At 41.7% G+C, this 16,345-nt stretch overlaps 1 protein-coding gene and 1 long non-coding RNA gene across 2 annotated transcripts; one reads left to right on the top strand and one right to left on the bottom strand.

Annotated features, from left to right (window-relative positions):
• Positions 1-6,182: 6,182 nt before the first annotated feature.
• LOC113896984 (interferon omega-1-like) lies at positions 6,183-7,681 on the bottom strand. Its single transcript, XM_027549137.1, has one exon. It carries the CDS (start codon positions 7,077-7,079, stop codon positions 6,417-6,419), a length of 663 nt encoding a protein of 220 aa, XP_027404938.1. The 5' UTR covers positions 7,080-7,681; the 3' UTR covers positions 6,183-6,416.
• Positions 7,682-13,366: 5,685 nt separating this feature from the next.
• Positions 13,367-15,149, top strand: LOC113897796. The gene is made up of 2 exons (XR_003512434.1): positions 13,367-13,615; positions 14,597-15,149. It is a non-coding gene; the product is annotated as an uncharacterized LOC113897796 (long non-coding RNA).
• Positions 15,150-16,345: the final 1,196 nt, after the last annotated feature.

The following is a 16,345-nucleotide window of genomic DNA, read 5'->3' as shown; positions in this document are numbered from 1 at the left end:
CAGACGGGTCATCCTGGTGTCGAGTCCAGTGAAGAACCTCTGCTCCTTGTTTTCCAGCTTCTGCTCAGGATGTGGATGTTGAGGAGGCCTGTTTGTGACAAAAGGGAAAGACATACGTGCTTCCTAGACAGAAGCAGGGAAGATTTTTCTCCTTAGCAGGGAGACACTGGCTTGACTTGTGAAGTAAGCTTCAATGCCTTATGTAGTTATCATTTTTTTTAAATTTCTAGATCAACTTATTAAACATCATTAAGTAATAGTATAGAATTGACATTGAAAAGTTATTTAGAAAATAATTTGTTAATAAAATGATACTTTTACCAGTAATAAAGGAATGTTTTTTACTTGTTTTAGGACCCTAATCCTCAAGAAGCTTTCTACAGCTCTCAATGTACTTTAAATGTCCTCCGAGGAGCTCCCCTGGTGGCTCAGTGGTAAGGAATCTGCCTGCCAAGGCAGGTGACACATAGGACTACATGTGGTCTAGAGGCTGTGAAGCCTGTGCACCACAGCCATTGAGCCTGTGCTCTAGACCCCGGGACCGCCATGACTGAAGCCCGAGTGCCCTAGAGCCCAAGTGGTCCTGTTTGACCACTTCCAATTTGCCTTGATTAATGGTCCTGACATTCCAGGTTCCTATGAAATATTGCTCCTAATAGCATCGGACTTTGCTTGTATCACCAGTCACATCCACAACTGGGTATTGTGTTTGCTTTGGCTCCATCCCTTCATTCTTTCTGGAGTTATTTCTCCACTGATCTCCAGTAGCATATTGGGCACCTACTGACCCGGGGAGTTCTTCTTTCAGTATCCTATCATTTTGCCTTATCATACTGTTCATAGGGTTCTCAAGGCAAGAATACTGAAGTGGTTTGCCATTTCCTTCTCCAGTGGACCACATTCTGTCAGACCTCTCCACCATGACCCACCCATCTTGGGTGGCCCCACAGGGCATGGCTTAGGTTCACTGAGTTAGACAAGGCTGTGTGGTCCTAGTGTGATTAGATTGATTAGTTTTCTGTGATTATAGTTTCAGTGTGTCTGCCCTCTGATGCCCCCTTGCAATACCTACTGTCTTACTTGGGTTTCTCTTACCTTGGACATGGGGTATCTCTTCACGGCTACTCCAGCAAAGCGCAGCCGCTGCTCCTTACCTTGGATGAAGGATGTCTGGGGAGGCCTTACAAATAGCTGTGAAAAGAAGAGAAGTGAAAGCAAAGGAGAAAAGGAAAGATATAAGCATCTGAATGGAGAAGGCAATGGCACCCCAGTCCAGTACTCTTGCCTGGAAAATCCCATGGATGGAGGAGCCTGGTAGGCTGCAGTCCATGGGGTCGCTAAGAGTTGGACACGACTTCACTTTCACTTTCACTTTTCACTTTCATTCATTGGAGGAGGAAATGGCAACCCATTCCAGTGTTCTTGCCTGGAGAATCCCAGGGATGGGGAAGCCTGGTGGGCTTCCATCTATGGGGTCGCACAGAGTCGGACACGACTGAAGTGACTTAGCAGTAGCAGCAAGCACCTGAATGCAGAGTTCCAAATAACAGCAAGAAGAGATAAAAAACCTTCCTCAGCGATCAATGCAAAGAAATAGAGGAAAACAACAGAAGGGGAAAGACTAGAGATCTCTTCAAGAAAATTAGAGATACCAAGGAAACATTTCATGCAAAGATGGGCTCGATAAAGGACAGAAATGGTATGGGCCTAACAGAAGCAGAAGATATTAATAAGAGGTGGCAAGAATACCCAGAGAATTGTACAAAAAAGAGCTTCATGACCAAGATAATCATGATGGGGTGATCACTCACCTAGAGCCAGACATCCTGGAATGTGAAGTCAAGTGGGCCTTAGAAAGCATCACTATGAACAAAGCTAGTGGAGGTGATGGAATTCCAGTTGAGCTATTCCAAATCCTGAAAGATGATGCTGTGAAAGTGCTGCACTCAATATGTCAGCAAATTTGGAAAACTCAGCAGTGGCCACAGAACTGGAAAAGGTCAGTTTTCATTCCAATCCCAAAAAAAGGCAATGCCAAAGAATGCTCAAACTACCACACAATTGCACACATCTCACACTCTAGTAAAGTAATGCTCAAAATTCTCCAAGCCAGACTTCAGCAATATGTGAACTGTGAACTTACAGATGTTCAAGCTGGTTTTAGAAAAGGCAGAGGAACCAGAGATCAAATTGCTAACATCTGCTAGATCATCGAAAAAGCAAGAGAGTTCCAGAAAAACATCTATTTCTGCTTTATTGACTATGCCAAAGCCTTTGTCTGTGTGGATCACAATAAACTGTGGAAAATTCTGACAGAGATGGGGATATCAGACCACCTGACCTGCCTCTTGAGAAACCTATATGCAGGTCAGGAAGCAACAGTTACAACTGGACATGGAACAACAGACTGGTTCCAAATAGGAAAAGGAGTACATCAAGCCTGTATACTGTCCCCCTGTTTATTTAACTTCTATGCAGAGTACATCATGAGAAACGCTGGGCTGGAAGAAGCACAAGCTGGATTCAAGATTGCCGGGAGAAATATCAATAACCTCAGATATGCAGATGACACCACCCTTATGGCAGAAAGTGAAGAGGAACTAAAAAGCCTCTTGATGAAAGTGAAAGAGGAGAGTGAAAAAGGTGGCTTAAAGCTCAACATTCAGAAAAAGAAGATCATGGCATCTGGTCCCACCACTTCATGGGAAATAGATGGGGAAACAGTGGAAACAGTGTCAGACTTTATTTTTCTGGGCTCTAAAATCACTGCAAATGGTGATTGCAGCCATGAGATTAAAAGACGCTTACTCCTTGGAAGGAAAGTTATGACCAACCTAGATAGCATATTAAAAGCAGAGACATTACTTTGCTAACAAAGGTCTGTCTAGTCAAGGCTATGGTTTTTCCAGAGGTTATGTATGGATGTGAGAGTTGGACTGTGGAAGGCTGAGCACCGAAGAATTGATGCTTTTGAACTGTAGTGTTGGAGAAGACTCTTGAGAGTCCCTTGGACTGCGAGGAGATCCGACCAGTTCATTCTAAAGGAGATCAGCCCTGAGTGTTCTTTGGAAGGAATGATGCTAAAGCTGAAACTCCCGTACTTTGGCCACCTCAATCAAAGGGTTGACTCTGATGCTGGGAGGGATTGGGGGCAGGAGGAGAAGGGGAGGACAGAGGATGAGATGGCTGGATGGCAGCACCGACACAATGCACATAAGTTTGGGTGAACTCCTGGAGTTGCTGATGGACAGGGAGGCCTGGTGTGCTATTTATGGGGTCTTAAAGAGTCGGACATGACTTAGCGACTGAAGTGAACTGAACTGAACACATTCCTTGATGCTGTCATCCCTTATTATGGCTCATTCATCCTGAATTGATTACTAATTAAATGTTACAATGCTACTGGGAACATGATTACCAAGAACTTGCCAAACAAATTCCACAGACTTTCAATCTTAAACAAGTGACGTTAACAGCAACTACAAATTCCTTAGCCCTTAAAAGGGACACTTAATCCTTCCAACACAGTTGAACCTGAGTTGTAAATATTCTCATTTCCAGGAGCCACCTGCTAAGACTTTATTTGAAAAAACAATCTAAGAAAATGGAAGTCCAGGTTTCAAAACCTATTATGTCAAATTCCAAACTCCACCTCCCTATCCATACCATAAACACTGTGCAAATTGTACGTATTGAACCATCGCTTATTTTCCTATTTCACTAACACACGTTGTGCCTTTGTTTTCCATACCTTGCTGTTACAGTACTTTATATTTTCATTAGTTTATCATCTACCTCCAAAATTCTAGATGAATTGAGCAATTGATAAAGTATCCTGATTATTTTATGTAATAAGCAAAATGAAATTATCAATTGGTAATTCTTTCTGAGAATCTAAATGTGATTGACAAAATTAATGATTCTAATAATTATAAAATAATCATATTTAACTGTCCAAGATGATTTATATACATTGCTCAATTAACCATCACCATAAACTTGAGATGCATGATAGATAAAGCCCTTGAGAATTATAGCCATTGCAAGAGATTGGATTACAAACATTTCAGTGAATCTCTGTAGGAAACAGGCTTCCCTGGTGGGAAAGAATCTTTCAGTGGATTAAAGAATCCACGTGTCCATGCAGGAGAGGGGTGTTAGATCCTGGATTGGGAAAGTCCTCTGGAGGAGGAAATGGCAACATACTCCAGTATTGTCTGGGGAATCCCAAACAGAGAAACCTGGCAGGCTACAGTCCATGGGGTCACAAAGAGTCAAATAAGACTTAGCGACTAAACAATGAGAACAACTGTAGAAAACACCAAGCTGACAAGGCTCTTGTGGATTTAGGTTAAAAATACTTAATGCTACCAAATTACATGAATATGGGAAATGACTGGAAGAATAGAAGACGAGATATGCTAACAGGTGAAATGTTAGGGATGGAGCAGAGCATCCCCGTTGCCATCAGCAGGGAGACCAGAGTTTCAGAAATTCAGCTCTTCATCTGGGTCTCAGTGAAACAGCTCAGGTCCTGCACTAAGCTAAGTCCTCCAAGCTCCCTTCGGGGCGTCCCAGCGGCCGGGATGTGCACCTGAACTCTCAGTAATGGACAGGACGCGCCTCCACGTCCAGCGCCACGAACTGTCGCGCAGGATCCAGGGGAGAACCGAGGAGTCCCCGTTGGCAAGAGCCTTGACCCCGACGAGGCGCCGCCGCCACAGCCCAGGGAGCCTGAGGGGCCCGGGGAGCAGTGAGGAAACTTCCTTTTGGGTCCCACTGCCCAGGGGAGCTTTAATGCTACTTTGCTCAGATCCTTAGATTTCTGCACCTGCCCCCATGTCCTCCCTCCCCTTCCTAGGAGGAGATTTCGGCCAGATCTATTTACACCGGGCCATTTATGCTGCGATTGATGGCTGGAAATCAGAGCAAGTTGTGAAGTATTTTCAAATTCAGGGTTGTTTCTGGGGAGAAAGACTAATTCTTTCAGGGATTCAGGGAAAAGAAAAAGGCACCTGAAATCTGGACAGAAATCTATTAGATATTCAGACCCTCCAGTGGGAAGACTTGGGGACAAGACTGAGACTTAAAGGGAAAAGTATTTCATTTAATATTAATATAAATGGTTAATTTCTCTTGCAATGTTAATTGGTTAAAAAATATTTCAGAATTTATACTGAAGGTCATTAAGTTATGTCTGACTCTTTGAGACTTCATGGATCATACAGTTCATGGAATTCTCCAGGCCAGAATTCTAGAGTGGATAGGCATTCCCTTCTCTTCCCAACTCAGGGATCGAACCCACGTCTCTCATATTGCAGGCAGATTCTTTGCCAAATGAGCCATTAGGGAAGCCCAAGAATACTGGAGTGGGTAGCCTGTCCCTTCTCCAAGGGATCTTCCTGTCTCAGTAATCTAACCGGGATCTCCTACATTGCAGGTGGATTCTTATAATTTATAAGTAATTATAAATAACTGAAAATGTATAAGTCTTAAATATCAAGTTAAGATATTTTATGACCAAACAAAACTTTAGTTTAAGTTCTTGGCTTCAGTGGAAGCAAAATCATCAGTACTGTTTTGAAAACTGCTTCCTAGTTTATCTCACTTCATTGCACAAATGCCATATTTGACTAACCTATGACCCAGTAACTACCATAAATAATTAATTTCAGTTTACAAAATCCCTTTTTCTCTCATTTTTTCAACCAAGGGTCTTCCCTAGTGGCTCAGACAGTAAAGAATCTGCCTGAAATGCAGCTTCCATCCTTGGTTGGGGAAGATCCCCTGGGAAAGGAAATTGCAACATACTGGCGACCCACTCCAGTGTTCTTGCCTGGGGAGTCCTGGGGACGGGGGAGCCTGGTGGGCTGCCGTCTATGGGGTCGCACAGAGTTGGACACTACTGAAATGACTTAGCAGCAGCAGTGTAATCTTGCCTGGAGAATCCTGTGGACAAAGGAGCCTGGTGGGCTATAGTCTATGGGGTCACAAAAGAGTCACACTTTACTTAGCAACTAAACAAAAAATAACAAAAAACTCCAGAAGTTTACCTTGATAATATTTAATAAACACAATGAATTACAAATTTAATGAAATAAACATGAATGTATTTGCTAAATTTTAATATAATGTAAACAAATATATTTTATATGGAAAAATAAATATGAGGAAATAAAAGAATAAATATAACAAAATAAATAAGCAAACAAACAATAACATCAGAGCTGTCTACACTTCAGGACTGATGCACCAGCAGCCACAAAAATAATTTACATATATTCATTTACTACTGACAAAGTATTGGCTGAAGTAATTCAACAAATTTGCTGGCTAAAGCAGAATTCAGAGTCTTCTGAAATGACCCCAGGTGAGTATACAAGGATGATGTGGCATCTTAGTCAGTGAGGGTCATGTCAAGGTGAGTTCAGGTCTCCATCCATCATTCTTAACCTTTCTTGCAAGCTGGTCGATGAAGAGAAGGATCTCATGATTTCCATTATGATGATTTCCCAGGCACAGTCGCTGTATTCCTTCTCTTTCAGGTAGACATGGATGCCCTGGAAGTACCTCTTCACGGCCAGTGTGGGGCCCGTCCTTCCCAGGGCAGAGTCTTCCTTTCCCGTCAACAGGCCCAGGCAGGCATCCAGGTTGTCCAGCTGCTGATGGAGTCCAGTGCGGAGCTGCTCCAGGAGAGTGGTGTCCCAGGCAGCAGAGGAGCGCTCTGTGTGGAAGAGGTTGAAGGTCTGCTGGAGCATCTCATGGAGCACAGAGATGGCCTGGGCCTCGTGGAGCTGGCCGCCCTCCACCATCTCCTGGGGGAAAGCGAAGTCTTTTCTGTCCTGCAGACAGAAGCGAGGGGAGAGTCTCCTCATTTGGCCCAGGAGCCTGAGGTTCTGCCTGCCAACCAGCACGTGGTTCTGAGACAGGTCACAGCCCAGGGATCTTCCCGGGCCATAGCTGACCAGCACCAGGGCCATCAGTAGAGAGAGCACAAAGGCCATGGGGAAGATGAGGCTGCTGCTGGGCTGGCTGGGAAGGCGTCTGGTGGAACCTTGAGGTAGGTTCTCTGATGGCATTGTTTCTAAGCAAGGCCATTAAATAGGGAACATGGTAATTTTCATTTTCTAATCATTTCTATACACTTTTACTTCCTTTTTTGATTTTCATTTATGTATTCTGAATATGGTCAAAGAAAATGTCATCAATCTAAACTGTTTATTTTATCTATCTCCAAAAGCTTTAAATGTACCCATCTAAATGGAAATTTATCAATCAAATGAGAAAGATCTGTGTCTTATGTCTGAATTGATATGGGTTTCTAAGTTTCACTGGGCATTTCTGTCCCTCTGTCTCGTCTCTGAGAATGCAGGGTCTGAGGATCAGGCTACTAGATTAGGAGAAACAGCCTTCTTTCTTTTACTTGAGTACAATTTTTCGTTTAAACTTTATATATGCATTTTCATTTACTGACTTACTGGACTAGATTTGTCCTGCTGCTCCTGCTGTAATCCTTCTAATTCATGATGAGATACGAACAATAAAGGGAAGTAAAGACAGGCAGAGGGGCTGTATCTCTATCACCTTCAAGACTTTAGATTTCTTGTTTCCCTTTGCAGCTTTTCCTACAAAGTAAAATTTGAGATGTTTTTTGTGGGCAAAAAGAAAACAAGTGTAAGTCTCAATGTCATGAATATTATAGAAGGGAAGTATTCTGACACAATGACATATTCTGAGTTAGCAAACTTCAGTGCAGCAAATCTGGGGACGAGGCTGTGGCAGAGGGGAAGGATGAGGTCAGTATGATGAACAGAAAGGCTGGGACATGGCTGCTTCTGACAGAAGTTCAACGAAGGTCAAGTCCTTGGTCAGTTGACTGCTCTTTGCTTTTCAAGATCAGCTGCATCATTTTTCTTTCTTTTAATCAATGTAGGATCAGTTTCAGGAGAGAAGGAAGAAGTCACACCCACCAGCTCACAAGAGATGGGCAACTAGAACCCCAGTTGCTGCAACATTAACCCTCTCTGGCAGGATCAAGGACACCAGCCTTGCTGAGCATCTGTCTCAGATGATAAATCCACTTAGACAATGAGAAGATGCTTTGCAAAAACTAGAATTAAAAAGAAGGGAATCAAATGATTCCAAAGATACTTATGTTAATCCCCAGGTAGTAGTAATCATGATGTTAAAAAGTAACTGAATTTTATTGCTTGCTACTAGCAGACTAGGCACTTTCTAAGGTCTTTAAAATATTAAATCAATCCTGTCATTAATCCTGCTGGGACCATACCCACTTATCCAGCTGGAAAGAAATATAAATCTGAACCACTGGACTATTCCCAGTGTACCAAAGGTACACAGGCATATTTTAGGAGCTTTACAATGATTTGTCTGAACAAGCCTGTTTAAAAAAGTGAAGAGTGTAGATGAACATGATATTTAGGAACCAATGAAATACATAGACAGAGGAGAGTGAGATGACGAAGGACCTGTAATCCATTTCAGATGCCAAAGGGTTACATTCTATGGTTTTGTTAAGGCAATTCGGAATGGGATCTGAGTCTACAGAATTGACATTAAGTTTTAATCAAAAATAGACTAATAAATACCTAGAAGACTATAGATTTTTCTGCCAGTTGAAAGGAAAAAAAAGCATTAGTTTTCTAATCTAGTGGTCTAGTGGTCAGGATCCAGCACTTTCACTTCTGAGGTCTGAGTTCAACTCCTGGTAGGAAACCAAGAACCCACAACCCTTGAGGCACAAAGTCTGAGATTTTATGAGTGATTTCTTCAGCGAAATATAGTAAATTATTAACTGTACGAGAGGTGAACCCTATAATCTATGTATTTTATGCCCTTAACTTTTCTCATGAGTTTATGGACAGAGAAAAAGTACCTAACAATTTCTTGCCACATGAGCTCCGACATTTCTCCTTCAGGATGACGACTAAAATGTCATTCACCATCTTGTTCTACATGAATGAAGTCACTAGCCACTTAGTCCCTGATCTCCAATTCTCCCTGATAGAGGTTCAGGTTGGAAATCAGGAATGAGACACTCTGTGCTCTGGAAAAATTAGCAAAACAGGCCTTAAGATACTTTAGATCATTTCTGGAGAAAGTTTTATGAAGCTAACTTTTTGCAACATATACATAGAAAAGCACTAAACTCATTCATAGAGACATTTGTTATCCTGACTCTCAGCCATCTTCTACCAAGATGTGAGGTGTCTTCATGTAACCTCTTCACTGCAATTACATATACGGACCTCCCCTGACCTTGGAGCAGTTCCTGGGAGCTGATGAGATGCTGTCCTCCTAGGTATAACCTGCAGCAAGTCCTCCCCAAAACTGAACTCTCAGCTCTCACATTGCTTTGTTTTGTTTTGTTTTCAGTTGAGAATGACCTCACTGATTTCCCAGAGGACCTCTTCAGGTCTGAAAGTGAAAGTGACTCAGTCGTGTCTGACTCTTCGTGACCCACAGACTGTAGCATGCCAGGCTTCCCTGTCCATCACCACCTCCCAGAGCCTACTCAAACTCATGTCCATCCAGCCATCTCATACTCTGTCATCCCCTTCTCCTCCTGCCCCCAGTCCCTCCCAGCATCAGGGTCTTTTCCAATGAGTAAACTGTTTGCATTAGGTGGCCAAAGTATTGGAGTTTCTGCTTCAGCATCACTCCTTCCAATGAACACCCAGAACTGATCTCCTTTAGAATGGACTGGTTGGATCTCCAAGGGACTCTCAAGAGTCTTCTCCAACACCACAGTTCAAAAGCCTCAATTCTTTGGTGTTCAGCTTTCTTTATAGTCCAACTCTCACATCCATACATGACTACTGGAAAAACCACAGCTTTGACCATATGGACCTTTGTTGGCAAAGTAATGTCTCTGCTTTTTAATATGCTGTCTAAGTTGGTCATAGCTTTTCTTCCAAGAAGCAAACATTTTTTTAATTTCATGGTTACAATCACCATCTGCACTAAATGTATTAAAAGCCCAGCCCTTGTCTCTTCTATCAAACTTGTTTTTATTGTTTTTTGTCTTTCAAAGAGGCAAAGACATCATGATGGAATTTTAAGAACTTCCTTGGATTGCATTATCCCCAGGAACACCTAGTCCTGCTCTGTGATAACTTGCCGGGTCCTGAGAGAGTCAATTCCTAGGCAGGTTGATAAGAAGTCTAGGGTCCCCAAGGAGGAGAAAGGTGTCTGGGGCTCTCAAGGAGGAGGTAGGGGTCTGGAATTCTCAAGGAGGAAAGGACAAACTTTTTTCTATGTTCCTTAGTAAGGATTATATAACAATAATGGATCCTACTTGAGGACATGTTTCTCCTTCCTGAAAACCTTCTGACTAATCCTGTTATCTTAAAATGTATATTGTGGGAGTGGGTCTAGTAGGATCTTTACAACCTTGGGACATTCTTTTGATTTACTGTAATAACCAATTTAAAAAGTATGTAACTCCCTTGCTAACACTAGCAAGGGGGGCACTCTCCGTACCCCTTTTGATATCTATGTCAGAAGCTTTCCCTGTCTCTTTTTCATACTGTAGTAAAACTTTGCTATACAAAAGTTCTTGAGTGATCAAGCCTGGTCCCTGGTCCTGAAGCTAAATCTTCTTCCTCGGAGATGATGAATCTGACATCATTCACTGTAAGCTCATTCCTAAGGAAGAAACAAGTCTGAAGCTGTGACGGGAGTGACTGTCGCCCCTTCCAGGACTCTGCAGGCTGCTGTGGTATGAATGTCACCCGTGCTGGGTGACACAGCTGGTGGCCAGGCCCTTGTGCTCTGTCTCTGGGCTCTCAGCATCCACTTCAGTCTTCTCAGTCTCTGAAAAGGAATGTTCTGGAGAAACGCTTGCCTCAGTGCAGCTCATCTATGTGGTTCCATGTCCTGAGGACCTGCTGCTGCTCCACGAACACTTTAAACATCTCTGTTCTCCTTCCAAGTTCTCAAGCTTCCAAGTTCCAAGCTTCCAAGTTTTGGCTCCATGTTTCCTGCGCTTTGGGCTTTTTGAGCAAATGAGATTCCTGAACCAGGTGAGCTCCTCCTAGTGCAGTCAGCACAGGAAGAGCCCAGGTAGAGCCTCAGAGGAGCCCCTGGTGTCTCCACCATTGTTCACTGTGGGGCAGGGTTCCTTCTATTTTCTGTGTTTCTCTGAGAGGCTGGACAGTCTGGACCTGCAGCGATTGGCCGGCTGAGTGGGTGAAGTCATAGGAGAGTGTCTGACAAACCTAGAACTTTTACTCAGCTTCTGCTTTTAGTTGGTGGTTTGCAACCATAAGGGGAAATTGACAACTAGAAACCGTAACGGAGAAGGACACAGCTATATGAATGGAAAGGACGCCTTCATGCAGAGTGAATGAGGAGAGCATGCTGGGGATTTCTACACTGAGAGGAGTGAATGATTGTGATATTTGATTGAAACAATGAGATCAAGGATAGTGCAGAGAGGAAGGCAGAATTATACCATGTATCAGAATCAGCAGGTGTATGGTATATTATGTACGTAGTATACTTTAATCAATAACCTCAGATACGCAGATGACACTAGCCTTATGGCAGAAAGCTAAGAAGAACTAAAGATCCTCTTGATGAAAGTGAAAAAGGAGAGTGAAAAAGTTGGCTTAAAACTCAGCATTCAGAAAACTAAGATTATGACATATGGTCCCATTGCTTCCTGGCAAATAGATGGGGAAACAATGGAAACAGTGAGAGACTTTATTTCTGGGGGCTCCAAAATCACTGCAGATGTTGAGTGCAGCCATGAAATTAAAAGACACTTGCTCCTTGGAAGAAAAGCTATGACCAACCTAGACAGCATATTAAAAAGCAGAGACATTACTTTGCCAACAAAGGTCTGTCTAGTCAAAGCTATGCTTTTCCCAATAGTCATGTATGGATGTGAGAGTTGGACTATAAAAGCTGAGCACTGAAGAACTGATGCTTTTGAACTGGTGTTGGAGAAGACTCTTGAGAGTCCCTTGGACTGCAAGGAGATCCAACCAGTCCATCCTAAAGGAGATCAGTCCTGAATATTCATTGGAAGGACATGCTGAAGCTGAAACTCCAAAACGTTGGCCACCTGATGTGAAGAACTGACTTATTGGAAAAGACCCTGCTGCTGGGAAAGATTGAAAGCAGGAGGAGAAGGGAATGACAGAGGATGAGATGGTTAGATGGCATCACCGACTCGATGGACATGAGTGTGAGCAACCTCCGGGAGTTGGTGATGGACAGGGAAGCCTGGCGTGCTGCAATCCATGGGGCCGCAAAGAGTTGGACACAACTGAGAGACTGAACTGAACTGAGTATACTGTATAATATGTTTTCATATGATGTATGTGTATATTATTATGTATATAATTACATAATAATTGATGGAACACTTTCCCCCAATTCTTTTCTTAGATTTGTTTGCAGTTACAGAGAGATGGTAGGAGAGTTCATTATCGCCATTTATATTTATATGTAAAAAAACAATAAAATAGGCACTACCTGTTTAGCCCTCACTCAGTGAGTGATACTCTGCTAAGTGTTCTTGAATGTTCTGGTTTATCTGGTACTCAAAACAACTCTAGAAACATTTTCACTTACTCTATATTTGAGGAGGCTGACGCTCAGGGAAGTTCAATGATTTCCTGTGATTACCTGTATGTCCTGACAGAGTCTAGACTCGATGCAGGATCTCATATAACATAGAAATCATTCTTTAACTTTCAGCCTGTGTGATTCTCAATCCTTTGCTTTCTTCTTTGATGCTTTGGGAAGATCATTTCTCCTGGGTGGCTCCCAAGTGCCCTGGTTGTCCCAACTCTGGGCCCTTTGTAGACTCTCCTTAACTTTCTCAGCCTTCAAAATGAAAGGTCCTTGTAAGCGTTAGGTCATCTTCTCCTTCTACACTCGTCTCCTAAGGCACAATATCCACATAAGCTTCTACCAATGGGAAATCTGTCTTTAGGTGTTTCTTGGGCACTTATAGACTACATCTGCTTTCTCTCCTTCTTGAGAGTTCTCAGCTAGATTCCCATGAGAGAATCTCCTTTTGTCTAGCTATCATTGTAACAGGACGTTTAAATGAAATAATTAAGCATGATTACAGTTTTTAAATCTTTTTTTTCCAAACAGAAGTCTTCAGAAGAAGAGATTCTACGTTTGCTTTTTTCACCTCTGTATTATCAGAGCTATCATATATCTGATATAGAAATGTTGTATAGTCATTGAGTCGTGTCTGACTCTGTGACCCCATGGACTGTAGCCCACCAGGCTCCTCTGTCCATGGGGCTTTCCAGGCAAGAATGCTGGAGTGGGTCACCATTTCATTCTCCAGGAGATCTTCCCAACCTAGGGATCCAACTCACATCTTCTGCATCTCTTGCATTAGCAGGAGGATTCTCTACCACTGAGCCACCAGAGAAGTAATATAGAAATATAAGGTTTTAAAATATAACCTACTAAAGAAGTGAATAATGAGTAGAAACTATCATCCATTTTTTAGTTTGTTTTGCAAATTTAGGCTATTTCTTTTTGTAAGAATAACAGCTCCAAGATGTCTCCTGAGGAAGAGCTTCATAAATTAAAAAAGAAAATAATTCGAGAGATGATAAAGGTAAGCATCCTTTATTATATTTGAATATATTATAAAGTTGAACATGATATTATATGAACAAAAATTTTAAATACCATACATAATATGACAGATTAAGTGCAGGGATAAGTAGGTGAATACATTAGAGCCTTAGCACTTTAGTCACTGTTAATTGACTGCTGGTCTGATAATTTCTAAATATCTACTGTATCTGAGTCTAGTTCTGATATTTTCTCTGTCTCTTCAAACTGTGTTTCTCCCCTTTTAGTATAGTGAGTTTCTGTCATACATTGAATATGATGGACGGGATAAAGGAAAAGAAGTAAATGTAGGATAAGGAGTTACATTTATCTTGCAAGGAGTTTGGCTGCGTTTACTTCTAGTCTTGTTTCTGTTTCTGCCTTGTTTTTTTTTTTTTTTTATACCAGTCCCTCTGACTTATCCTTCTGCATTGGTCTTCTTGAAAATAGATTTATTAGACACATTTAACAAGTAACCACCAAAGGAGAAAGGTATATCTCTTGTTCACCATTCTTTTTTTTTTTTTCTTGTTCACCATTCTATTGTTAGCACAGAGTTCATAATTAATCCAAAAAATTATTCACAATGAGTATTCTTAGATTTTTCCATCATAGCTCCCATCATAAGCTTCTATTCACCTTACATCAGAGCTGTAATAGAAGTTGTTAATAAGCATCATTAGCTGGTTGAGTACATTTCTGTTGAGCCTCTTGGATCATCATTGTCATCTCACAGTGGAGCTGTAGTGTCTGTGATGCTAGGTAAAATCAGCCTCATGCTCTCCTGATTTCAGAGTCTATGTGATTTTACGTTCTTTTTCATTTCCTATTTTTCTGGGCAGGGGTTTTCTTGCTACTTCTGAATTACTTTCTGTATCACCTTGAGGTTAGTAGCCTAGTACGAAAGTAAAAATGGGAACATAAAGGGTCTGTACCATAATTTTCTGTAATGTTCAACACATCGATTTTCTTCTCCATTCAGCTTTCTTGGAAAGCCATCATTGTATCGGATACACTGAGGCAAAAAAAAAAACTAATGCAAATCTGACTTTGACGAGAGTAACAGACGTGAAGTGAATCCCCAGGTGAGTAAATGTCCATGGGACTTCGTTTGTTATAATCTTCTACCTACTCCAGTATGGTTCCTGCTGATTGATTCCACCACAACAGCTCTCAGTAAGGTCAGTTCCATCTATTTCCCATGTAGTGAATGGTTTCAACCATGGAGCAGCTTCTTGACATTCAGTTCAGTTCAGTTCAGTTGCTCAGTCATGTCCAACTCTTTGTGACCCCATGGTCTACAGGACGCCAGGCCTCCCTGTCCATCACCAACTCCCGGAGCCTACTCAAACTCATATCCATTGAGTCAGTGATGCCATCCAACCATCTCATCCTCTGTCATCCCCTTCTCCTCCTGCCTTCAGTCTTTCCCAGCATAAGGGACTTTCAACATCCAATTAATCAAAATAATGATACATTACCATTGTATGTGACTGAATCTCATGATTTAAAATAAATCCAATCTTGAACACTGATATGAGTTGTCTATATATCAAATCCATGAAATCCCTTCATAAGCAAAGTATTTCAAAAAGGGAAAACACTGCAGAGCAAAAAAAAAAAAAAAAAAAGAAAAGAAAAAAATCCACCTTCTACTTTAGGTCCCACCCTATCGTCTCCTCCAATTCAGACAGCAAATATCTGAAAGCCATGTTCTAGATATTATCATTACCTTCTCTTCTTCATCCTTTCGTCTTGTCCACTATGGTTTCTGCTGATTAATTCTACCAAGAAAGCTCTCACTAAAAGGTCAATGTCATCTCTTTTCCCAAGTAGGAGGCACTTTCCATCTACATGTTCATGAATGCATTGCCTCTTAAGTGGTTGCAGCCTTTGCATCTGTCTTCTCACCATTCTCTCTTGTCCTGTTAACTTACGGCTACTCTCTCTCTGCTTCCTTTGTGACATTCCCTCCTTTTTAAGGTTAAGGTCATGGAACTCAATTTAAGTCCTTTTCTCATTCTGTATTCTCCTCCCATTTGATCACTTCTTCTGTTCCATGCTTTACACTTCATCAATTGCCATCTCCAAATCCAATGGACATTTGCACTGAAATGTCTCTTTGTCTAGTGCTGTGCTGTGCTAACTCGCTTCAGTTGTGTCTGACTCTTTGAGACCCTATGGACTGTCATCCACCAGGCTCCTCTATCCATGGAATTCCCCAGGCAAGAATACTGGTGTGGGTTGCCATTTCCTTCTCCAGGGATCTTCCGGACCAAGGGATTGAACCCATGCCTCCTGTGGCTCCTGCATTGCAGGCAGAGTATTTACTGCTGAGCGGTGGGGGAAGCCCACTAGTCTAGTAGTTAACTTTTATTTTTATGTCCTCACATAGCTTGATCCACCTTCTACTGAGGGAATTCCATTTTTCTCCTTTTTGTTTTTGCATTCAACCTAACTGATATTTTTTACAACTAATTAATACTATTTTTAAAATAATTAACACATTATTATGAATTAACTGATTATTGTTTCTAGGTTATTTTCCTTAAAAAAAAAATCAGAATTACAAAAAAGACTGGACTAGTTATGTTCACCTCTATGTTCTGAAGGCAACAAATACCCTGGCTAAAGGAAGTGTATTTTTACTTCTAACATGCAAGTTGTAAAAAAGGGTCAAGGAATTGTAAAATGTATTCTTGAATCAAGTTGCACATTCAGGTTTGGTGTT

This window comes from Bos indicus x Bos taurus, chromosome 8 (genome assembly GCF_003369695.1).
Source record: "Bos indicus x Bos taurus breed Angus x Brahman F1 hybrid chromosome 8, Bos_hybrid_MaternalHap_v2.0, whole genome shotgun sequence".
Classification (NCBI taxonomy): domain Eukaryota; kingdom Metazoa; phylum Chordata; class Mammalia; order Artiodactyla; family Bovidae; genus Bos; species Bos indicus x Bos taurus.
The sequence above is the reverse complement of the archived record's forward strand: the minus strand, read 5'-3'. Positions and strand labels throughout refer to the sequence as shown.